The 27,151-nt window shown below is 28.3% G+C and overlaps 2 protein-coding genes across 2 annotated transcripts in view; one reads left to right on the top strand and one right to left on the bottom strand.

The window, feature by feature from the left end:
- Positions 1 to 8,893, bottom strand: part of LOC105848884 (uncharacterized) — an 11,805-nt gene extending 2,912 nt beyond the window's left edge. Inside the window, exon 1 of the mRNA XM_065805772.1 lies at positions 8,521 to 8,893. Within this exon, the coding sequence (XP_065661844.1) occupies positions 8,521 to 8,826 (306 nt within the window). The 5' untranslated portion in view covers positions 8,827 to 8,893. The remainder of the gene's footprint in view (positions 1 to 8,520) is intronic.
- Positions 8,894 to 13,908: 5,015 nt separating this feature from the next.
- Positions 13,909 to 14,322, top strand: LOC136085487 (uncharacterized). Its single transcript, XM_065806798.1, has one exon. It carries the CDS (start codon positions 13,909 to 13,911, stop codon positions 14,320 to 14,322), a length of 414 nt encoding a protein of 137 aa, XP_065662870.1.
- Positions 14,323 to 27,151: the final 12,829 nt, after the last annotated feature.

Here is a 27,151-nt window from a genome sequence, read left to right as displayed (position 1 = left end):
GTCAAATAAGAAGAAAATGTTTTTTAAATCTGACGCAGGCGACTTAAATTAAAGGAAGTAATTTTTCATTTGATTTTCTATTTTCTATTGTACTTTAGTCATTAGTATCCAACAAAACACTATTGGTATATATGAAAACTAGTTTTTTTATGCGTTTATTTGTCAAGCAATTTTTCAATCATGAACAAATAAATTAGATAATCTACCAAGTTTTCTCTGCTGTTGCTGACAAACAAATCATTTCAACAATAGATTTTACAACCTTAAAAAACTGCTGGATATTTCTGACAACCAACAATGTTCTAATAACTCTTTGCGCTTATTTAAAAATCGTCTCTTCGTTTTTCTGTTATTTCTCAAACAAATTCAATTATTTCACTTTAAACTGTCTCAGCAATTGTTGAATTTGTTTTGGAGGCTTCTGGAATTGAATTGATTATGTCAGTCTTATTCCACCAAAATAGAATCCTTCTGCAGCATATTTGAGGTGATAAGGAATTTAAAGCGCCTCATAACCATTTCTTGAATAATTTGCTCATTTGCGAATTTCTTGTACATTTCACCAAAATAATAATACACCAAAGATAATAGAGCATCATAATTTTCAAGTCTTCTCATGATGTTAGAAGGATATTCGATACCTTTCACAAGATTTGTTAAACTATCCCAGAAAACATTTGATTTAATTAGCCTCAGAACTGAGGCTGAACTTGTTTTTGGAGCAATTTCTAATAAAAATGTATTTTCTTCATCCGCAAGTTGAATCAAAACATACTTTGCTATATAAAGGTCATTCATTGAACTAAATTGACTGAGTCATCGAGTCAAAACAGGCATTGTGAGTGAGCAAGGAATATTTGCTGAGTTTCTCTTTTTGTCAAACTTTGCTTTAACAATTTAATGATTTTTCACAAACTTTATGATTTTTTCAGCTTCTTTGATGGTCTTTCAACTTTTAGCAGTACTCAAAACGTCTTTAACGAGAAGATTCATACCAGTGTGCAGCCATACATCGAGATGTGTGGAAATTTTTTTCAATTAATTTCCATGCAGCTTTCATTACTGGAGCATTGTCAATGATTATGCTTGTGAACTTTTGTGAGCCAAGAGCCTCGATTACTTCAATGATGGCACCAGCAACAGCTGCAGCATTTTAAATTTTGCCCTATGTGTTGATTGAAATATAGAAATACGGTTTTGTATTTGGTGCCTTGATACAAAAATTTACTATATAATTGCCAATATTTGTCCAACCATCACTGACGGGTGTTATTTTTTCAGATGATTTGAGAATTTATCTAATTTAGCAGAGCATTCTGTGTACTTTTTATCAGAAGCAAACCTGAAAGCATTTTCGCACACGGTATCGATGATGCATATGATGAATTAAGTGCTTTGATCAAATCCTTAAAAGCTTCAGATTCAATGAGACGAAGAGAAATTCCAGTTCGGAAAAAAAAATTTGCTAATTTCATATCGATTTCTTTAATACTGATTTAATAGTGAAGTTAAAAGTTGTTAACTTTTCTTTCCACTATTAAAACTGATGATTTTTTTGTTTCAAAAGTACATTAATTAAAAAATTTATAAAAACTAGAATTAAAATTTGTTTCTTTGTCTGTCTGTCTAGTCAAAACAATTTAATGGTTTTTAATGATTTAAAAAGAAAAGTTATGTGCATAAGTATGTGAATATATGCGAATATTTTATCGGCAATTATCTGCGCATACAAACTTTTCTGAACCCTAATATAAACATATATGCTTGCTATTTATTCAGATGCTGGCATTCAATATCCTTTTATATAAACTTTAGTATTTATATGGTGTAGTATTTGCCGATAGAAAAGATGATGATGATGATGACGATGATGATGATGAAGATGATGATGATGATGATGATGATGATGATGATGATGATGATGATGATGATGATGATGATGATGATGATGGTAATGATGATCATGTTGATCATAATGATGTTTATAATGCATATTCAGATGTTTATATATGCATATTCAGAAGTTTACCAGAAATGGATAGAAGAATCAAAGTCTAATGATATAGTTAAGGTGGGATTGACATTATTTGCTCTTTTAAGGCCAAAACATTGTACACTTGCTGGAAAATCTGGCCACGTACAGTCTGTGTTTGTATCCACCATCAAAATCCAAATCTTATGGTAAAAGCATTAATAAATGAATTAAAGTAAAAATATTTGATGTATGTTCATTAAAAAATAAAGCATGGATGTTTCACAAGTGAGAAATGTCCCAGAAAAGAAAGAATTAAAGAAAGATTAAATCATTAAGACCTGGTAGGGAATTCAGCAAATGAAATAAAATATAATAAATGCCTGAAAACTGATAGATGCCTGAAAACTGATAGAAAACTGATAGATTAAAAGTCCTGCTTCACAATACTGAGGCAGTCATCAGTTATGTTTCTAAAATCATATTAATTCTGAAAGAAGAATATCCACAAGTTCAGAAGATTCATTATTTCACTGATAGATATTCAAAAAATTCTGATTAACCAATTTTAACCAAACCTTATTCAGCTCTTGAAACAATATTTCTCAAATTTGATAATAAATTTATAATCACTATATGAATAGGTATCCTTTTTCTTATTGTATTATAGGTTTATTTTGAAAAACCTTAGTTTTCGTGAAAAAAACTACGGACTGAAAGCAGATTGGCATTTTTTTGGCACTGCACATGAAAAAGTGCATGTGATGGAGTAGGTGATACAGTGAAAAGAGTTATTAATAACTTGTCCCTTCAAAGGCTGATTTTAAACCAAACTTTGACAATAAAAGACATGCTTTTATTTGCTAAAAAAATTTTTAAAAACATCAGGTATATAGCATTTTATTGTCTGAGTGTATCTGATTTTGGTTTATGATTTTTTTTCAAATAATTGATGTTTTGCATTCTATATCATAATGGTCTTTCAATTAAAAACAATAAAAATAGCATATAATATTCATAGTTATAAAAAGTCAAAATAAAAAAATAAATAAAATCTAATAGAAAAAATGTTGAACTTTTTGCTATAAAAGTTTTTTTAAAGAAAATTGTATAGAAAATCGTTCTTTAAAACAAGACCTTAAAAAATGTGTTTTTCAAAACAATGCTCTTGGATTTGTCTGAACTTATTCTGAAACAGAAACAGCTGCTAATACACATGAAGTACTTGCTAAACGATTTGAGAATGTTACTGCTATTAAAAGAAACTCACTTTTTTTTTTTCTCCAACCATGCTGTTTAAAAGCTTATGCACCATAAATGAGTTGTACATTTTTCACATGCTGGACAATACTTGGGTTAATACACAAAAGTCACTGAATATTAACATTGCTGATTGGGTATTAGCGCATTAATTTGACAAATTTTTTCCTGTAAAGATAACAGATCTTAAAGATGACTCAACTTGTCAGCTGTTAACTAAAAGCACAATTATTAATATCCAATAACACCAGATATCCATTGGTATCCAGTTAGTGACATTATTGCCATATCAAATGAGTCTGAGCTCAAAAATACTAGTTTTACTCCTATCTTATTAAAAAAACGATTAAATGAATTATCATCTATTAATTGTTTTAAACTATCAATTAATTATCAATTATAAAGTTAAAACAAAACCAAATTATAAAAGTTGTTGGTAACAAGTTTTGACTTTTTTCTTTAATCTTTATTATTTATTTTTTTATTATAGAATTTTTTAATACCCTTATATATTATGTCTTTTAAAAAACTGTTCAGTGTTATTTTAAAAGATATAAATCATTTTTGACTTTGAGCTATAATACTCCTTAACTGTGTAAATTATGTTAAAAGTATTAGATTTAAACAACAATGAGGGTCTCTAAATAGTTACTGCCCTTTTATTTGTGCCTCTATCCAGTATAAATACCAGATCAAGGAGGGGACAACCAACTATATTTTTCTTTTTATTAAGAAATAACTTATAATTAATTGCATTCCTCACATGGGCCAGTAGGTAGGTTGGAGGGGCACTGATTTCAAATATGCATTCGACCCTTGATAATTGAACATATGGTTATTTAAAAATGCTGCCATTTTTGTTATGAACATAACAAACTAAAAATGTTTGCATTTTTAGATAGTTGGGTCTAATGGTCTTATATGCAATTTATCTTAGATCAACACAATGAGTTTAAAAAATGTAAAGCATCTCAAAATGGCTGAAAATTTGACTTTTTAGGCAAATGGGTAATATATTTTTAGATATAGTTGAGTTCTAAACAGCAACAAGTTGCATATATATTGCTTATTTATTGCAGACAATAGCAGCTAATCAGAAAACTAACCTGTGAAGACTTGTTGACGAATAGAAAAATACTATGGTTAACTTCATTTTGGTATTTTTTAGCAATTTTCAGATTTTTCTAAAGTTGAGGAGGTTAAAATTTTTTTCTAATATAATACAAGTTAATACAAACCACTATTTAATAGACAGAACTATCTAGAAAATAGTTCTAAAAAAACGAGAAACTTGTTAAAAGTTAGAAAAAAGTTATAAGGCTTTAATTTTAGTCTATTTTTGCAATTCATAGATTGAGAGGGGGCATTGTGTAGTGTTTATAAGGCTAAAACTTTTTTTTTTTAATTTTTTTTATGGTTTTAATTTATTTATTTTAGGTGCCCCAAGAAGTCCTTATGGTCTTATTACAGAGCACAGCGGAAGAGCATTTGAAAGGAAGTTTACAATTCCTTCCTTACTGATGTTATAAAACTTGCTCAGAGGTGGTTTTGAACCACGGATCTCTAGTTTCTGAGGCAAGTGCACTAACCACTGCACTATGGCTGCTAAATTTCTAAACGTTGTACTTTGAAGTCTGAAATTTCAAATAACTAAATATTTCAGATAATGATATATAAAAATCTTAATAATTAACAACCAAGATATTAACAAAAAAATTCTTTTTTTTTTTTTTAAAATCTTGTATTTAATTTAAAAACAAAACTAGAAGTGTATAAATGTAAAGATATTCATACAGTACTAGTTTTGTTTTTAAAATAAAACAAATATAAGACTTTTTTTAAAAAAGCATATATGCTTTTTTAATGACATTTAACAAATTTAATAAAAACCTAATATAATGAAGATATATAATATTAAAAATTATCCAGACATTTTTTAAAAACAATTAGCTCTAATAAAGTAAGTTCTCGCTCTATGGCTGACTTGCTAACTGCTGAAACTGAAAAATTTTATTGTCCATTAGACGGAGGCACCAAAGCTAGGACTATGGCTCTTGACATATATAACGCTTTCAACAAAGTTTGGTATGCTGGTCTTCTCCATAAGCTTGCATCTGGTGTATCTGGGAAAGTTGTTGAGATTATCAAACTATTTCCAGGCCTTGTTAAGAAGCGTTACGCAGCTCACATTTTACTTGCAAAGAGACAACTTGTCTACGCGTTCAGCAGTTTTGCGTTACGCGAAAACTTTTATCTTTTAGAATATTTAAATTATCTTTTGATGTCGTTTGTGTGACTTTTATTCAGAAGAAATAAAGTCGCAACTAAAAGCATTTAACCGCAATTGTAAACTAATAGATTTTTTGTTAAAGAAACAGTTTGTTTAATAATTTTTTTATTGTTGTTAAAAATTAGTTAAAAAAAATTAAGTGTTTCAAGTTTTATCTTAAGGAATTAAAATATATAAATTTCTTTTAAATATAAAAATTGTTTTTTTGTCATAATAGTTTAAAAAATGCACAATTTATTTTGATGTAAATATTTTATTAATAAGATATTTTGTTTATTGTTAATTCAATAACATAAAGTTTTAATGATGTTCGTTTAATTTATGAAAATAAATTATGATCACGAATATGTTTTCGATAACTGATAAATAATTAAAAAAACTCTTTATTGTTTACAAACATTATTAAAAAGAGTTCACAAAATAAATAAGAAAAAATTTATTAACAGTTAATAAAATAATCAAAAACCAACTGTAAAATTATAAGAAAATAAACAAATATTATGTTACGTTTTAAGAAAAAAATATTTTTTTCAAAATAAAATTTAGTTCATATTTGAAAAAAATAATAAAAATGATTTTTCAAATAATGTAACTTTTGTTATAGTGAGAAAAAAAAAAACTGTTTGTATGATTTTTAACACGTTAATAAAATAACTTTAATTACAATGGGGTACTTGAAAAGACGCTAGTGACGCAATATAACTTCTAACAATACAAAATATATTTGCTGAGCTGGGTTACTTTGAAATGCGTTACGCGTTTTCGTTACGCAGCGAAATCTCGTAACAAGGCCTGATTTTTTTCCAATTGCTATTATCAAAGTCATCCTCAAAGACCAACACTATTTTTCATTTCCAGTAACTTCTAGGGTACCTCAAGGATCTATCTTTGGTACTGTTTTTCTTCTTATTTATATTAATGATCTTCCTTTATACTACTGTCTTGACAAAAGTCTTCATTTTCAATGGTTAGAACAAGCAGCTTATCTTAAATCTGATCTCTCTTCTGTATCAACTTGGGGTTTGCAGTGACTTGTTGATTTTAACTTCCACAATACTGTCAATATTCCCATATTGCTGAATGGTAATGCTCTCACTGAGTCCTCTTCTTTACATCTTATATATATATATATATATATTATATATTATAGTATTATAGTTCACTACTGACCTCTTGTGGAAACTATAAATACAATACATTATTGAGATAAAAAAAACTTGATAATTGGGTAATTTATAAAGTGAACAAAAAGTAAATAAGTTGCAGACTTGAAATTTCATCTTTTTTACTTAAGCAAAGAAAAAATGAAAAAATGAAACCATTTTTAGACAAAATAATAGTTTGTAATAAGAATTGTATAATAATCTAATGAGATCTTGTACAACAAGCACCATTGAACAAGCCAATCAGTAGACAAAAACGAGGCACCCAAACCTATGCCTAAGCCAGAATTTCTCAAAAAAAGTTTTGATTACAGTTTGGTAGTCTTCAGATGGTATCAATTATCACAAACTTCAACCTGATCATTCGATTACTGGTCAATACATATATCTATTTTCAGAAATTAGATACTATTCATAAAAAAACTGCCAATTCTTCAACCTGCACTTGTTAATAAAAAAGATTTTAATGCATTGAACGTTTATTTCAGAATATATATATATATAATCTTCAATTTATCGGAAAAGATTAACATAGTTTGGACATATATTTAGCTTTAGAGTGTAAAAATATAAAGATGCATATCATGGAATATCAGCATGAGAGAGCAGAGATACAGAGGCCCTTGATTATACCTGACAAGCTTTGCTGTTTAAAAAAAATAACATTATGGAAATTGCAATAATTCTGTAGTTATACACCATAGATTTTTGAGTTTGGTGTTCAGCAAAAAATCAGGTTTAGTGCATCTCTTTATATAATATATCTTGTATAACTATTTTTGTATATATTTTTATATTTTATTTTTATATATTTTTTACTTGTTTTTAAATAGACAGTTAAATATAACTTATAGAAAAGTTGTTTATATATAAAGTATAAAAATGCACCAGTATATGTTTACTATTATTTTCAGCAAATTATGAACTGTACACACACACAACTTTCCAATATATATAATTATATATTTTAATATATATAACCATATATCTTAACATATAATCAAAGTATGCTGTCAAGCAATTAAATGTCTCTTTTGTTGCATATCAGACTGGTCTCTGCAAAAAAATAGATAAAACCAGACACCAGAAAAATTATTTCTTTTTTCATTAAAAAACATCAACTTGATATTTGATATTTAATTAGTAAATATAATTAATTGTTTAAAATAACATTTTTTTTAACAAAAGGTCTAATGAAATAATTTTTAATAAAAGTTTTGCAACATCAACAAAAGAAAAAAGTATCGAGTTTCATGAAACATGACATTAATTTTTTTCAACATCAACATTAATTTTTTTTTACTACTAATTGTGTTAATTGCTTCATAATTATATATAGGATGGTTAACCTGTAACTCCCATACATAATATTTTAAAATTGTATATTATTGCTGCTATACTGTTTAACACAAATTTCAATAGTAATTAACTGTTTGTATTGATGCTTTTTGATATAGTAGATATAATATAAAATATTATTTACCTGGTATAGTCAGCTGGATTGCTCTAGCAATACTGGTATGGCCATACCAGACAAATGACCAGGTAAATAATATTTTATACTATATCTGCTATATCTATATCAGAAAGCATTTATACAAATAGTTAATTAATTTTGAAATTTGTGTATTAAACAGTGTGGCAGCAACAATATACATTTTTAAAGTCAAGTACAATTATCAAATTAACTTCAATTAACTTATTTAAACTAGTGTTAAATTCTGACATTCAAAAAAATATATAAATATAAATTCATATATTTTTTTAATTCTAAACTTAATGATTTAAAAAATATTTATTATTAAAAAAAATCCAAGAAAATTAACAACTCTAACTTCTAAAGGCTGTTTGTCCTCTAACAAGGCAATTTGGACAATGCCTTCTTGAATATAGTATTGCTTCCATAAATCAACAGAAAACTGATCAAACTCTGGTGAATCAGGAATAACATCACAGAAACGAATGTTGTCACTTACACCAACAATTTTTATACAAACATTTCTATAATCTCTCATAAAACTATGGTAACTACCCTCATTGCAAACATCAAGTTGTGAAATTGATTGGAAAAATGCTAAACAGTCAATTTGATTGTTGCTCTCTGAAGACTCTAAGATTGATGCATAGCGTGGAAGTGTCATTATTATAGTTTCATTGTTTAGAGTAATACTTAAATATCTATAACCCTGAAAATACAATATGCAACATGTTGCTAACAAATAACAGTGGGAAATTAAATGTATAATCATATTTATTATTATCATAATAAAATATGCACAGTTTATTACTAATTCAATGTATATAGCTTATTGTTGCTGTTAATATTACATACGACAACAATAAGTTATCATTAATAAATAACCATAATATATTGACATAAAAATGTTTTACAAGAAAAATAAGATAGCTATAAACAATTTTGGACATATGTATAAGTATTAGGATAACATTTAAAACAATTAAACAGTGTTACCAACTTTACTCAAGAATATAACAATAAAATAGCCTTTAGTGAAGATTATAACACTATTTAATTTTTTGAGCAATTACTAATAAAGAACTCTAAATAGATCATCAATACTAAATTGAAAATAATGCAATACTTAAATGAAATACGATTCATATAATATACAAATTAAGATACATCTAAAAAAAACATGAAATACGATTGAGCCATAAAATTCTTAAAATTCTTTTTTTAATATTATTAATCATTAAAAAAAGTCAAAATTGCCTTTATCGAACCGTGTTCGGCTATAATTCGTAATAAATAAATAACATCTTATTTAGTGTCTTTGATATTACCAGATTTGATAAAATTTATCGTTACAGTTTAAATCTTTTTTTTTCAAATTTCTAATAAACTTTATCTTGCAAAAAAACTCAAAAACACAAATATTTTTAAGTTAAAATCTAAAAGTAAAAAAATTTAGCGATGGCGAACTTTTTTTCAATTTAGTGTCTATCGGAAATTGGCCCGTTTGTTTGATAATTTTAAGAGGAGGAGCTATAAACGCATCATTTTTTGTTATTTAAAGGATTATATTCATTTTTTTAATTTTATTTATATTATTTACTGTTTTATAACTATTATAACTGTTTTTAACTATTATTATCAGTATCTTACATTTGTAAGTTACATATTACGTTACCAAACTTAATGACTTAAAACCTAGAAGTTACATAATGTAACTTCCAGGTTTTAAGTCATAAAGTCTGATATCTTGCTTCTGTCGTGTTTGATAAATATATAAATTATATACTGCTTTAGTATTGCATATAAGCGGACTCAAATAGCTATACATAAACCATTAAAAATTGTTAAATTGAAAGTTTAATAACATAAACAACAATCCAGATTTTGTTACTGTTTTAGGTGACGTAACTTTCAGAAACAGTCGCTGCGATAAGGACAGTTTGAGACAAAATTTTTTGTCTCAAACTGTTCTTCAACTTTTTGCTCATAAATACTATGTAAAATAAAAACTATTCTATTATATAAGTATTTGAAAAATAATACTTGCTCATACTTGCTATATTTGACATGTATTTGCTGTAAGATGTATTCAGAGCCGTATTCAGCTTTTTTTGGTCTTTGAGATAGCTAACTTCCAGACATGGAGCAAACGCCAAACATTTATATGTTTATACTTATGTCAAATAAGGATGCTTTGCAAAAAGTTGCGATGATTGGAGGCTGGGAACAAAAAAGCCCCAAATTTTGTGCCCCCCTGCCCCAAAACGTGAGAGCAACAAGTTGATGAAATATTTTTTGTACTGTTTTTAACTAGACTAATATTCATCAATAAATTTTAAATTTCATAGTAAAATAATTTAGCTTTCAAAAATTATGACCATACAAAGTTTAAACCCCCCTCAATTTGAGGGGGTTATAAATTTTAAATGGTCATTATTTTTGAACGCTGAAAGATAGTACTATGAAACTTATAATTTATTAATGAATATTAGTCTAGTTGAGAACAGTACAAAAAATATTTCATCAGCTTGTTGCTTTCACGTTTTGGGGCAGGGGGGCACAAAATTTGGGGCTTTTTTGTTCCCAGCCTCCAATCATCGCAATTTTTTGCAAAGCATCCTTATTTGACATAAGTATAAACATATAAATGTTAGGCGTTTGCTCCATGTCTGGAAGTTAGCTATCTCAAAGGCCAAAAAAAGTTGAATACGGCTCTGGATGTATTACCAACATATTCGTTGAGCTGTATTAAACATATTCGTTGAACTGTATTGGGGATACCTTGGGTCTTTTGACAAAAATATAAGCAGTGATTAGCAGTCCAATATGCATGCTTGTTTACATTTTATTAGAACTGCGCATGTGCATTGGTAAAATATGATATGAAATGGTCCTTACCTTTTTTTAAAGTATCAGTCGGCCAATACGGTAGTAGTTTTTAGAAAGCGATACCAATTAATCTATTCAGAAAATTAGTTGTGTGGAACATTAAGTCAAGTCTGTTATTTAGTTTTGTGTTGTTGACAGCAACAAAAGTTTAAAAAAAATTTCAATATATCTTTTTTTTTTGATGGGATGGTGGTAAAGTACAAATACCATTACATGTATTACTTCTGCTCAAAGAAGAAATATATGTACTTCAACTTCAAAAGATTAATTTTATGATAAAATAGATTTAGTATTACAATAACCTATCCATGACCAGAACTTTATGTCATTTTACATGGATCAATTTCGACCATTTTTGACAGGCCCGGTTCTAACAGTTTTCTATGTGTAGGCGAGATGCAAATTTGCCGCCGCAAAAATTAAAAATGCAATAATTTCCAATTTGAAGGAAAATAGAAAAACACTGAAAATCAAACTTTAATATATTTTTATTTTATTACGAAAAATTACACAAAAACAAAGTAAATAAAAAAACTGAATTTATACAAAAATAAAAAACAAAACAAATTCCATTCATGAAAAAATAAAAAACAAATCGTAATTAAAAGTGAATTTTCCTAGCTTTTAATTCTGCGAAATCTTTAACCAATTCTTCTATGTCCAAATGATCAGCAATTTCTTTCTCGATGGAAATCGTAGCTAGACCAACTAAACGATCTTGACACATTTGTGATCTGAAATAGGATTTTATTATTTTCAGCTTTGAAAAGCTTCTTTCAGCACTAGCAACTGTGACTGGTAACGTTAGTAGTATGCGAAGTGCTATCGAAAGGTTTGGGAATACTTCGACAACATTAGATGTGTAAATACATTTTAATACACTTTTTGGATCGCTATTGGAAGTATCAAGTCGTCTCCCAATAGCTTTACTTTCATACCAAAGTTCGACCCCGTTGATATCAGATTGGCCATCAGACATAAGCGCTAACTGCAAGTCCTTACAGTATTTCAATAACTCATCATCCGTAAAGTGTTTGCTGCCGATATTGTAAAGAAACCCAAATAACTCGTTATATTCCGATAATTGCGTAAATCTTTCATTTATTGCTTGAATTGCGATGAGCAATATTCGATTGAAAAAAGATACTCTGAAGTTTTGTTCTGGTGATACTATCGGTTCATCACGACCTTCGTATAGGAATTGTCTACTCTTTCTGCGTACGCGTACGGGATCATCCACATCAAATCCTTCAAAAATTTCTAGTTCAACTGCCAATTTTTTTGCATTTTCAACCATTGCCAATTTTTTTGCATTTTCAAACTTTTTTTTACTGTTTCTTCTTCGCCAAATCCCAAATGTAAAACATGTATACAAACAAACGCTTTTATTACTATATTATTTATTTGAAAAAATTAGTATGTATTAAAGTTCCCGTAAAATACAACGCCGCCTAAGCAAAAAATTTGTGGACAAATAGGAAATGCTATAATCTACAAAATCCATAACTTTAAATTATAAAAATGGAGTGAGTACGTAGAAGAACTTGGAAATTTTTTAAAAAAATAAAATAATTTCTTGTTACAAAAAGAAAAATTAAAAATTTTTTTTTTTTTTGGGAAAACACAAAATAAATTAAGAAAATGCCGCTCTAGAAAAGTGCCGCCGTCGGCTGTCGCCGACGTCGCCTACGCTTAAAACCGGGCCTGTTACTGCATAATGCAAAAGCTCTTTGGATAAAACCTTTAAATACACCATAAATTATTTTTGGATCGTGACAAGAATGCGGCTTTATTTGCACATTAGTAATTGCATCTTTGCGATAGATATTAAAAAGATATGTTCCGGATTTGTTATTTGTTATTGTGAGATCGAGAAAATTTATTGCGTGTGAATTACTTTCTTTTTCAATTGTATATTTGATATTTGTGTGTTGATTATTTAACAAGTCGAGAAAACGTTCTGATTCTGCCTCATTTATAAAACGGGAATGGATATCATCTACATACCTTTTAAATGATTTTACACATATTGGTGGTGTAAGATATTGTGCCTGTAGTAACGCTTTTTCTTCATAATGTTGTAGAAAACTCTCTGCCATTACTACCATTAATGATAAACCTATAGGACCAGCATCTTCTAATGTGTGTATGTTGTTTTCATGTAAAAAATAACAATTTGACAAACACAAATCTAAAAGTATTTTTATTTCTGAAAAAGATAATTTTGATTTAAAGACAGGACTGTTACGGAGTTGTTCTAATAAAATATCGATTGATTCTTTAACTGGTATTGAAGGGTAAAGATTAACAATATCCAAGGAAACTTGAAATTCACCAGGATCGATATACCATGATTGAGCACATTCAACAAACTGTTTTGAATTTCGAAGTTTTGTTTATAAAATATATTAAGTATATAAAGTATATATAAATAAATAAATTAAAATTTTATATCTGAATTTGATTAATTCATTCTCTTTAATCAGTAATTTTTTTTTTAATTAGTCGATTGTTAGGATTATATTTGTTGATTGTTAGGTAATACTACTATCTTAACAAAACAAAACTTCGAAATTCAAAACAGTTTGTTGAATGTGCTCAATCATGGTATATCGATCCTGGTGAATTTCAAGTTTCCTTGGATATTGTTAATCTTTACCCTTCAATACCAGTTAAAGAATCAATCGATATTTTATTAGAACAACTCCGTAACAGTCCTGTCTTTAAATCAAAATTATCTTTTTCAGAAATAAAAATACTTTTAGATTTGTGTTTGTCAAATTGTTATTTTTTACATGAAAACAACATACACACATTAGAAGATGCTGGTCCTATAGGTTTATCATTAATGGTAGTAATGGCAGAGAGTTTTCTACAACATTATGAAGAAAAAGCGTTACTACAGGCACAATATCTTACACCACCAATATGTGTAAAATCATTTAAAAGGTATGTAGATGATATCCATTCCCGTTTTATAAATGAGGCAGAATCAGAACGTTTTCTCGACTTGTTAAATAATCAACACACAAATATCAAATATACAATTGAAAAAGAAAGTAATTCACACGCAATAAATTTTCTCGATCTCACAATAACAAATAACAAATCCGGAACATATCTTTTTAATATCTATCGCAAAGATGCAATTACTAATGTGCAAATAAAGCCGCATTCTTGTCACGATCCAAAAATAATTTATGGTGTATTTAAAGGTTTTATCCAAAGAGCTTTTGCATTATGCAGTAAAGAACACATAAATCATAAGTAAAGTTTCTAACAGAAATGTTTACAGAAAATGGTTATAACAAAAAAATACTTCAAAACATTGTCAAAAAAATTAAAAACAATAAGCAAAATAATCAAAAAAACAACAACAATAACATCAATAAACTAGAACCAAATTATATTTCTCTACCATGGGTACCAAAATTAAGTAATCAATTAAAACAGATATTTAAAAGTGTAGGCTATACTCCAGTTTTTAAATCACCAAAAAACCTTCAACAATTATTAACTCAAAAAAACAAGCCTCGACTTCCCAACAACTCTTACCCAGGAGTCTACAAACTGGAGTGTTCGTGTGGAAAGCTCTATGTAGGTGAAACAAAACTCAAAGTTTCAACTCGCATTTGCCAACATCAAAAACATACTTTTGAGGGAAAATGGAAAAATTCAGCCGTAGCGGGGCATTCCAGAAATTGCCATGGTGCCTTTGGCTGGAATAATAACAACACTGTTAAAGTAGAGGAAGACTATTTTAAGAGAAAAGTGAGAGAGTCCTTGGAAATACAGTTTCACCAGTGTTCTCCGGGTGAAGGCGGTTTGAATGAAGACCACGGTGATTACGTCACATCGTCGTTTTGGAAACCTTATTTTTCTTTTTTAAGACGCAAGAACACATTGCATTGAAGTTTTATTATTTGTTTGTTTTTTTAACGGGTTTTTTATATTACTTGAATAACGAGGGTATATATAACCTCTAGAAATATTGTAAATTATTATAAGAAAGAGGATAAGTTTACATACTATACCAGATGTTTCATTTTAATTAAATGATACAAAGTATATAATCCTAACAATCAACAAATATAATCCTAACAATCGACTAATTAAAAAAAAAATTACTAATTAAAGAGAATGAATTAAACAAATTAAGATATAAAATTTTACTTTATTTATTTATATATACTTTATATACTTAATATATTTTATATGTACTTTACTTATTTATAACTTATTAGAAATATAAAAAGATTTCAATTTTAATAAATTTAAATAAAGTGATATAATAGATAAATTTACTAACAACCCATTCTTCTTTCTGTTGGCTTTCTCACTAAAAAAGCAAAACTTTTAACTTTAACTTGTTGACACTCTCACTAAAAAAGTAAAACTTTTAACTCTAACTTGTAGGCACTCTCACTAAAAAAGTAAAACTTTTAACTTTAACTTGTTGACACTCTCACTAAAAAAGTAAAACTTTTAACTCTAACTTGTTGGCACTCTCACTGAAAAACTTTTGAAAAACTCATTGTTTCTATCTTGAGCTTATTCTCTTGTTTAGTAATCACTATAAATCTTCTTATTGGACTATTTTAAAAAAATAAACCAGTTATGCTAAAATAAGTTTTCGTGCCATAAGTTTTTTATATGATTTATTCAAAAATATCTGGACAAATCACTTTGGTTCCATTGAAATATTTTAGTAAGAATTTTTTTAGTAAGAATTATTTTAATTATTTCAATAAGAATTATTTTAACTATTTTAATAAGAATTATTTTATCTCAATCTATCTGGTATATTATTTCAAACCTTTCTATATTTTATTCAAACCATTTATTCAAAACTATTATATATGATAGTTTATATGTAAGTATAGTTATAGAGCTGTAAGTATACTTACTGCTCCTTATAAGATTTTTTTAATATATATATATATATATATATATATATATATATATATATATATATATATATATATATATATATATATATATATGTATATATATATATATATGTAAATATATATATTATATATATATATATATATATTAGGGTGATCCAAAAAAACTTTTTTTACTTTTTGTTATTTCTAAGGTCTAAATGTGTTCATTTATGAAAGAAAACATTGTACCAAAAAAATCAGCCAAATCGGTTAATATTTAGAGGTCGCGCTGGGGCGATCTTTATACCCCTCTGAAATTGGAATTTTCAAAAGTTCAGTAAAATATTGACCTTCGTTCTCTGTACACATTTCGGTTATTTACCGTTCAATTTTAATAAAATAAGAACGAAAATAAAGCTCTTATTACACATAATAATTTTTTATAAAACAACATTAAACAACATTAAGCAACAACAGCTGCTCATTGTCGCCTGGTTTGTTTAGCACTCAATGTTGATTTTTTTGCATCTGGTAAGACAGCCCTGTTTTCTGCAGCTAAATTTAGCACATACTTTTGCTGCTCTTCATCTTTTGTTAAGACAGCATTAAAGTCTTGTACTAACTTCACCCCTCTTTCGGCGCAATCATTAACAACTTTAAGAGACTTCACTACTTCTTTAGAGTCGGCATACGACTCATTGTTTTTCCAGTTTGAAGGATCTTCTTCAAGAAAGGAAATGTCAATATTTAAGAAATTAAAAAATGAAAGTGATTTACACGTTACAAAGTCCTCAAGGGATTTACTCATTACATTTGTAATATCTGCTAATTTCTTTGATGGCCTATTTTTGTCTACGCATTGACGCTGAAGGGCAGTTATCATTATTCTTTGAACTTCAATCTCTACATCATCACTAAAAAAGGCCAAAGATATAAGTTCTTTACTTAAATACCATAGATGCCGCTTCATTGCCTTTGTTGCAGCGGTCGCTATATTTTCATTCATTTCACGATATTCCTCAATATTTTTTAGAAAATCTAAATCATTAAATGGGGCCGAGGCACTGAGTGGTGCAGTAAACCACTGTCGAACATATATTAACGCAGCAAACATGCTAATATCTCTTACTGCGTTTAATTCATGTTGCACCATTTTAAACTGATCTCTAAATAACCATATTTTAATTGAATAAATAAGTTTTGCCATCCACCGAGCATGATGGAAGGCTCCAAGTGCCTTAAATCTTATTCCACTAGGAGGTTGCTCTCCTAAATATATTAGACATAATTCAAGAAGTTTTTTATAATCATCTCGTGGTTGTGAGTCTTGCAAACATTTTTTTAAGAAATTAATTATAGACGATTTTTTTTCAATCGAGACGTTTGAAAGATATCTTTCAGCTTCTTCATCTTGCACTGTTGGGCTAAAATCATCTTTCTTGATATTCTTCCAGGCTTGTTTAAATCGTTTGAAAACAGTAACATCTGGTCCGGACGTTGTTGGAAAGTAAATTTTAAACACAGATCCTGCAACAATTTCAGTAATGTGATGACGACAAGCTAAATTCAATAATTCTTTTCCTAATTTTTCTTCAAGTAAATTACAAGCATCTTTCTCAGATCCTGTATTTCTAGCTGTGGTATCAAACGACATGCCACAGAGATTATTAATAAGATTCGAAGCGTCCCATTCATGGAGGGAGGCTACAACTGCAGTAGCAATGGCTTCTCCTTTTGAATCAGGAAGTTTTGGCACTCCCAGAAGTTTTTCAACACCACGCTCTGTTACTAAAACTGACAAACGCTCAACATTTCTACTTCCATCGATGTCTGCCATCATTTTTTCATCCCAATGAACTACGAGAGGTACATCCGGTTTGAAATTTTCTTTCGTTTCATTGTAATGAGTTTCACGATAATCCGTTCTTGCCCTATGAAAAGTAGAAACAGATATAGAGAACTCTTCAATGGGAGCTACTAAACTTTGCATTGTAGCTGCTATAGTTCGCATTGCCACACGATTGCTTACTTTTCCTCTATCTTAGGAAGCGACATTTCAGGGGTAATAATTTTTTTTATAGAACGCTTCCTTTTCAGACCGGAGCTTTCTGCAACATCATCTTTTCCTTTCAAAACTACGATATCATCATGATCGCTACTAGCAGAACTTGAAGGCGAAGTTGAATTCTCAAGAACAACTACTTCTTCAGAGCGTTGTTTCCTTAACGCTTCTTTTTGCAAACGTTTATCCAAACTTATCTCTCTGCAAAATTTATTTTCTTCTTTCTCTGCATCATCTTTATCAATGGAACCCAAGACCATGTTTCTATCATCTCGTTAATCTATGAGGAAATCGCGATCTTCAGCAATTTTTATTAAATCAAAAACATTAGTTGGCGCAATATCAAAAAGTTTCATAATTCTCTTTTCAAAGTCTGTTACTTTGCTTCTAGCAACAGCTGATTTCTTATTTCTGTCTTTTAATAGATACGTATATTCATTATGAAATTTTTCAAGCCTTGTAACTGCATTATCCTTTCGAATTGTAGGAATTTTAGCTTTTTCCCAAATTTCACAAGTTGATTTGATAACTGTTACCGAACTTTCATGCATACTCAATCCTTTCACCTCATGGTGGAAGAAAAAACATTTTAATACTTCCAAAATCGTTGGAAGCTTAAGATGGGAAAGCATTGATATTGGTTGACCAATTAACCATTTTGCTGTAGAACTGCGTGTTGACTTTGCGACTGCAGCCATTTTAAATTTTCTTTAATACAGTGTATGAATGGAAATATGTTTTGTTGTCACCTATATTTCCAAACAAAATTAGTTTCGTTGAAACTCGCAATTATATCACTTTCTTAAAATACTGTAATTAATATTATTAGTCAAGCAAATTAGATAAACTATTGTAATTTTATTTCAGGAATCACAATACTCTCGATAAAGTCTCGAACTGAACTAAACCATATAATAAACCAATATATTAAAATATAATGAAATTTGGCTTAATTTGCAATTTATTTTGCCGCTTTAATATGCATTTAAAAAGGAAATGTTGTTTAACAAAAATTATTATGCGCAATAAGAGCTTTATTTTCGTTTTTATTTTATTAAAATCGAACGGTAAATAACCGAAATGTGCACAGAAAACGAAGGTCAATATTTTACTGAACTTTTGAAAATTCCAATTTTAGAGGGGTATAAAGATCGCCCCAGCGCGACCTCTAAATATTAACCGATTTGGCAGATTTTTTTGGTACAATGTTTTCTTTCATAAATGAACACATTTAGACCTTAGGAATAACAAAAAGTAAAAAAAAAATTTTTTGGTCATTTTTGGATCACCCTAATATATATATATATATATATATATATATATATATATATATATATATATATATATATATATATATATATATATATATATATATATATATATATATATATATATATATATATATATATATATATATACATATATTGTTGCTATATAACAAAATATGGTAATGTTAGACCAAAATAAAGTTATTTACAACCGCAACACCATAAAAGATTATTGCATATCACTGTTTTTGGCGCTTCAACACATTCTATATGAAACCATTCCTAGCATATTCCACATTGTATCATTGGTTAACTGTCATAAACCCTGACAGTCCCCTGTGCACAGCCTAGTGTTGCTATAGTGATCCAATGCATACTGTTGTAATTCAGACACTGAATAACCTCTTTATCTTTTTGAACCTCTAAACTAATTTTGAGCTGTAAAATGGGATCTTGAAACCCTGATAAATGAGGAAAAGCACCTTTAAGCATTTGCATTCCAGCATAAATAATTGTGTCATTTAGCCATCCATCATTCATCAAAATATTTTAATCATCATGAAAGTATTATTTATCTAGTTTGAAAAAGACCAATAGAAATTGTCTCTTCTTCTGTACGAGCTTCTTCTTCAAGACAAATAAGCTCTGCTTGAAAAGCTTTCTGTTTGTTTACACATATTCTATTTGGATGGCAATGACTTTTGCATGCAACACCGAACTGTTTCCAAGGCCATCGTTTTGTAGCACACCTATTTTTGCATAAACAAACCAAATTTATTTGATAGATTTCATTTTCTATTTTTACTTCTGAATGTGTATCATCAATAGTGGAACAATTTATATTTTCTTTGGAGCACTCATGAGCATAGTTTAATGCATCTACTGAAGGTAAGCCATTACCAGAGATACTTGATTTTTGAGGAGTTTCATTTAAATCCTCATAATTATCATTATTTGGTTCATTTTCTGAAATTGAGTCAGATGATTCAATAAAGACTGAGGGATCTGGAGATCCCTAAGTCTTTATTGAAATCACTTCATCATTAAAACATTGATTATCAAAACTTTCTTCATCAGAAGAGCTATAATCAACCAAATATATTTTGCAATTTTGTAAAGTAGGGTCTGAAGGTTTATAAGATGATTTTTGAGATGACTGCCAGTAGTACGAATTGTAACACCTTTATTATCTTGAAGTTTGTATACTCCATGAGGAAGGCAACAAAGTATTTTATATGGGCCTATAAATCTATCATTTAATTTACCTCTTTTATTTTTTTTACGTATATGATTTAATTTTAGTACTAATGAATTGACTTTAAAAACTCCAGGTTTCGAGTGCTTTTTATCATAATTTTTTTTTGTGCTTTACTTGAGCTTTTAAAATATTTTGTTCAGCTTCTTCCAACACTAACTTATATTCACTTTGAGCCGTGTCAGGCTCTTTTAATTTAAAATATTACTTAATTCTTCTTTTTAATTTGTAGATTTCCAGACAGAATCTTTGGAAGAATTAAGTTTTTTTACTTAAACTTAATTCTTCCAAAGATTCTGTCTGGAAATCTACATCAATTGGAAGATATGCTTGTCGACCATACATCAGTTGAAATGGTGTGAACTTTGAAGAGTTATAACAAGATGTATTGTACGCAAATGCACTGGTGTCTAGAAAAAACTCCATTGTTCCTTTTTAGAGGTTACATATTTGATTAGCATATTCTGCAAAGTCTGATTAAATCGTTCATCGAATCCATTAGCCTTAAATCAAAAAAAAATTGTTTTAAAATTTAAACAATTTAAACTAATTGACTAAATAACTTGAGATATTATTATCTTATTTATATATTTATAATATTGTATTTCTTTATTAACCTATTTAAGAACTTTTTTAAATTTAACTTACTTGTGGGTGATATGGTGTTGTGAGCCTTTTCTTTATACCAAGCAATACATTAGGTGTATTATTAAGTTCATTACAAAATTCAGTCCCATTATCTGACTGCAAAACTCTTGGCACTCCCATCCTCATGAAAACCTGAATGATAGACTTATTATAAAAGTACTATATATATGCACACCATGATGTTACATAGATGCTAATATACATTAGAGACGCATAAATCATAAGAACATATAATTTATTTAATAAGGTAAAATCAAGATTCTAAAATCAATTAACTATATCCAAGAATAATAACAATGAGCCCTTATCAGATACACCAAGTATTCCTTATCTCTTTTCAAGATCATCACTTATGATCTCTTTAGAAAGATATAGTATTATAATATTATTTCATCTTTAAGTTCTTTTTTTTATTGATGTTTAAGATATGATCAGAAACTATGAGTGGTGGTGAAATGAAGTGGCTAAAATCGGGGAAGAAAAGTATGCATGTCAAGGAATTTTAAGGTTGTTTGGAAATATAGAATATAAAAAATGCAAACAATTAGGACCCAAAAACTTGATACACAGAAAGCAAGCATTTAGCAAGGATGCTAAAACAATAACAAAAATAAAAATGTAATACCTTAAATAGACATCTTGCGACTGTAACTGCCATTTTGTCTTTAGTGAGTATTACTTCATCCTACTTTGAAAAATAGTCACTAATAGTTAAAATATATTTACAACCATCTTGACTAATTGGAGTGGGCCAACAAAATCTATGCCAACCGTATACCATGGAGCCTTCACCTTTATTGGGACACAATAGGACCAGAGATACACCCAATTTGGGTGTACCTCTGGTTTCCCACAGTTTAACTTTCTATTCATTCTCATACATCACATGATATAAGCTTAAACAGAATTTAAAATGGTCTAGCAATACCTTATTATAATTATTAGGAAAAATCAAAATTTTCTAATAATGCATAATACAAAATCTAAATTACCAACGCATGGACATTTTTTACCATTTCGTGCCACATGAAACGCTCTTTTATCCTGCCCAATGTTCTTGTTTTACCCATATGGCCAGAAGTAGGATGGACATTGCAAGTAAATAATATTTTTCTCCTTTCATCATGATTTATGATGTATTGCAGAATAGTTCCTTTTAAAAAAACATCACATACAAGTATTAATTTAATATCTTTATACAATTTATTTTAATATACCAATTTATGATAATAAAATGACCTCATAATTAATCATTCTTTAAACTACAAGTCAAACCATTTACAATTGCTAGTCTTTTTATTAACTTTTTTAATTATATTTAGTTATTAAAATTATGCCATCAATAAGCTATGGCAAAAATACTGACAAAAATAATAATTAATTAAATTTGCAAAGCAGAAATAAAAACTAAAATTCTAAACTATTTTTTTGAGTTATATTGCCATGTTATATGTATGTTAATTTATAACTCATTTGAAATTGCTGAATTTAGCATGCAGCAATTTTAAATTTACGCTAAATTAGATGATTTAGGCTAAATAATGAATATTTTATTCTGCTGAATTTTAGCAGATTAAAATATTCATTAACATTATCATCTATATATTAAAATCTAAAAAAAATACAAATTATGTACAAATTTTTGAGAGAAGATTATGTACCTATTTTTGAGAGAAGGCATTATCAAGAAGACTTAGGCGATATAACTATTAATTTTGATGCGACGCTAGCTTATTTGAAAGGTTTGAACCCGAATAAATCTATTGGTGCTGATAACATTAGTCCAAAGGTACTTGAAGAATGCGCAGCTCAAATGACTTAAGCTTTTACTTTACTTTACAATAAAGCACTGACCGAAGGCTAAACACCTACAGCTTGGAAACAGTCACACGTCACACCGTTGTTTAAAAAAGGAAGTCGTCTTGATGCCGCTAATTACAGACCAGTGTCTATCACATCAGCTCCATGTAAAGTAATGGAAAAGATTATCAGGGAACAGATAACTAAATATCTTGAAAAAACGAGCTGCATCTCACATAATCAACATGGATTTATGTTCAAAAAAGGATGCACGTCTAACCTATCGGAGAGTGTCGACTACATCACGAAAGCGTTAAGTAAAAGAAATTTTGTCGATATTGCATTTTTGGACTTCGCGAAAGCGTTTGATAAAGTTTCTCACCGTAGACTACTTCATAAATTGAGAGGATATGGGATTAATGGCAATGTTCTAAAATGGATTGAGTCATTTTTGATTAGTAGAAAACAGCGAACTGTTTTAGGTGAACACTCTAGCGACTGGACCGATGTTCTAAGCGGAGTTCCTCAAGGGTCTGTACTTGGTCCAACATTATTTATCATTTATATAAACGACTTAACGGATAAGTTAAAATCAGTTCATAAAATCTATGCTGACGATACTAAACTGTTACAAGAAATAAGACCTGAGTTTCACGATGCTGATCGCCTGATCCTACAAAATAATTTAAACGTTGTCACAGGATGGTCAAAGGAATGGCTAATGGAGTTAAATCTTACAAAATGTAAAGTTATGCATCTTGGTTATGGAAATAGTAATCATGAATATGTAATGAATGATGGAAATACATCACTTACTCTTGAGGCAACGGATATTGAGAGGGACCTGGGTATCTTCATATCTAATGATCTAAAATGGAATCAACACAAACAGGTTGCAACACGTAAAGCGAATATGATACTTGGCCTAATAAAAAAAAACATTTAGATCAAGAGATATGAAAGTTTGGAGTAAATTATACACTACGTATGTTAGGCCGCACCTGGAATTCGCTATTCCGGTATGGTGTCCTTACTTAAAAGGTGACATCAAAGAAATCGAAAAAATTCAGCACAAAGCAAGGAAAGTACCTCATGGTTTAATAGGATTACCTTACGCTGAAAGGTGTCGTCGGCTTAATTGTATTACTTTGGAAACTCGCAGGAGACGTGGCGACTTAATCCAACAGTTTAAGCTAGAAAACGGTTTTGAGAGTATCAATTGGCATAATCCACCAATTCGCAGATCATCTTCCAACGTCCTAATGCGTGAATTCACATATAATAATGCTCGTCACAATTTTTTTACAAATCGTATTGTCAATGATTGAAATAACTTGCCGTCAGCATGCAAAAAGGTTCCGTCAGTTAACGCATTTAAGAATAGAATTGACAAGTATTTTTTTTCTCCAGCTGCAAACAGTACATCTTTTACCGAAGATGAGCTGCACGTTTATTAATTAATTTGTGCTTTAGCAGCTACAAATATTGGGTTTTTAGATACTATTTGTCATAGATGTAAACTTTAATTAAATGAAAGCAATCTTTTTTTCCCTTTTTCCCAATTTTGATATCAACTTACTTGCTATAAATAACAATTGCTTTTTTTTTTTTACTTAAAGTTTATATTTCACAAACCATAAATTTTTGTATAATTTTTTGGTTCTGTTTGTTTATTTTTTAATTATTTGTCATTTTATCTACGAGGACTTATTTAAATATATTACTATTACTATTACTAAATAATAGGTTATAATATTTATTTTAGAATAAATAATTGTAATAATTATATGTTGATTATCCAAGCATCGAATTATCAATATTTGTATATTACCTTGTTACCAATATTTATATATTACAGAATTATCTCGATAAAAGAAAGACAAGGTAATTACCTTGTCTTTCTTTTACCGAGTTAACTCTGTTACGTAACTAGTTACCTTGTCTTTCTTTTTATACTTATATAGTAATTCCCCTCCTTCAGATATTATAAACTTTAAAGCCTTTTTCTAATTATTCTTTTTTCGCCATCTAAACTTCCATCAGGGTATTGCTTATTAGTTAAATAAGTAAAAACTTTTTTAACGAGCTCGTCTTCCATGATAATTTAAAAATAAAAAAGCTTATGCAAACTAAATTTTTTTTTACGGACCAATTTTTTCAAGCTCAGACAAATTTTTTCAGAAAAAAATTCAACTTTATCTTCATCAGAATAAATGCTTTAACTTCATCAGAATAAATGCTTCTTATGTACTCCTTAACGTGTTATTTCAGTTTGATATATTTATATAATAATTATGTATTACCTTTAGACTTTTGTATTAGCTGTGATTCAAATTTCAATTTGGATGTCTTAACTTCTTTTTTTTTTGTGCATGTTTTTGTAACGAGTAGAATTGTTGCTTTAAATTTTGATTTTCTATCGTAAATTTTTGGTTTTTCTTTTCTTTTTTAACTCTTGATTGAACCAAATATTTTTTTTATTAAACCTTTTCATGAACTTTTTTAATATAAAACTTTTGCAAGCAACTGAATAATAATGTAGAAAAATGTCATAACTTTGTTAAACGTTCTTGTTTAATAAAGCTCTGTTCCAACCTATATTATTAATATGTGTACGTGTCAAAATGGTTTTCTTTAATGTAATTGAGTTGTGATTCCAACAACACTTATTTATTGGTATCTTTAATGTAGTATTCAAAACAAATTAATGATGTATTTTATTTATATTTTATATGGTGAGTTATAAAATGTCCTAAAAATACGCTCTTAACATTTCGCTAATATCAAGTCGAGTGTAAAAGTTAAATTGGCATCACTTGTATTAGGTTCAAGTGCAAATTGCGTTAAATTTAAGTTTGATATAGTAGTGTTTTGCAATCAGATTTTTTTGAGCACATATATATGTATATATATATATATATATATATATATATATATATATATATATGTATATATATATATATATATATATATATATATATATATATATATATATATATATATATATATATATATATATATATATATATATATATATATATATATATATATATATATATATATATATATATAGAAAGTCAAACTTAGAAAATCATAAAGTGATTTGCGTTTCAAATCATAAAGTGTCAAACTTAAAAAATCAGGGTTGAAGTTTTAAGTTTTTAATATTTTTTTCAAATAAGAGTGCCATTTGTATCTGTCATTTTGTAAACATTGTTTTAGACTTGTAGTATTTTGTCACCATGTACAACACATAACATACTATCAAATGACATTCATAACTCAACATCCATAATTTTTGACTTGATCTGGGTGTACGGTTCATATATATATATATATATATATATATATATATATATATATATATATATATATATATATATATATATATATATATATATATATATATATATATATATATATATATATATATATATATATATATATATATATATATATATATAGGGCCGACGACAAAGGTTCCGAAGTGTGTGGGGGAGGGGGGGAGGGGCACAATTGTCCATTTTTTAAAAAAGTCTTCTATATCTAAAAAAAAAAAAAGGCTTTTAGAAAAAAAAGTAAGGAAAAGGGGGGGGGGGAAATACCACCTCGGCCCCTTAGTGTTGTTGGCTCATATATATATTTGGGAACAATGATCCCAAACATTGTTCCCGAGTGGCCAAAAAATATTTACAGGACATGTGTGAGGAGGGAGTTCTCGAAGTAATGAACTGGCCTCCTCAAAGTCCAGATTTGAACATTATTGAACATGTTTGGGATTATTTGGATAAAAAAAAGACTGAATATAACCCCAAAAATGTAGAAGAATGTTTTTGATTATTAAAAAGAGAGTTGGACAATATTCCACAAAATTTCATTATAAATTTATATGAATCAATTCCCAGGAGATTCGTTTCTGTGATCAACGCAAAAGGCGGACATACGAAGTACTAATTGTTTTTTCTTTTTGTATCATATTTTATTAAATTGTTTCTAGATATTTTTGTTTGTAATATATGTGTCTATAAACCTGATTTATTTTTACGAGAAAATCAAAAATAATTATAAACTTATGGTGGGCTAAAACTTATATACAGTACTGTATATATTAATTATTAACATTTTTAAAAAAAGTTAAGTCATTTATGGTTTTTTTTTAAATAAATATTTTGTTTTTG

The sequence above is a fragment of the Hydra vulgaris genome, chromosome 09, assembly GCF_038396675.1.
Source record: "Hydra vulgaris chromosome 09, alternate assembly HydraT2T_AEP".
Classification (NCBI taxonomy): domain Eukaryota; kingdom Metazoa; phylum Cnidaria; class Hydrozoa; order Anthoathecata; family Hydridae; genus Hydra; species Hydra vulgaris.
The sequence above is the reverse complement of the archived record's forward strand: the minus strand, read 5'-3'. Positions and strand labels throughout refer to the sequence as shown.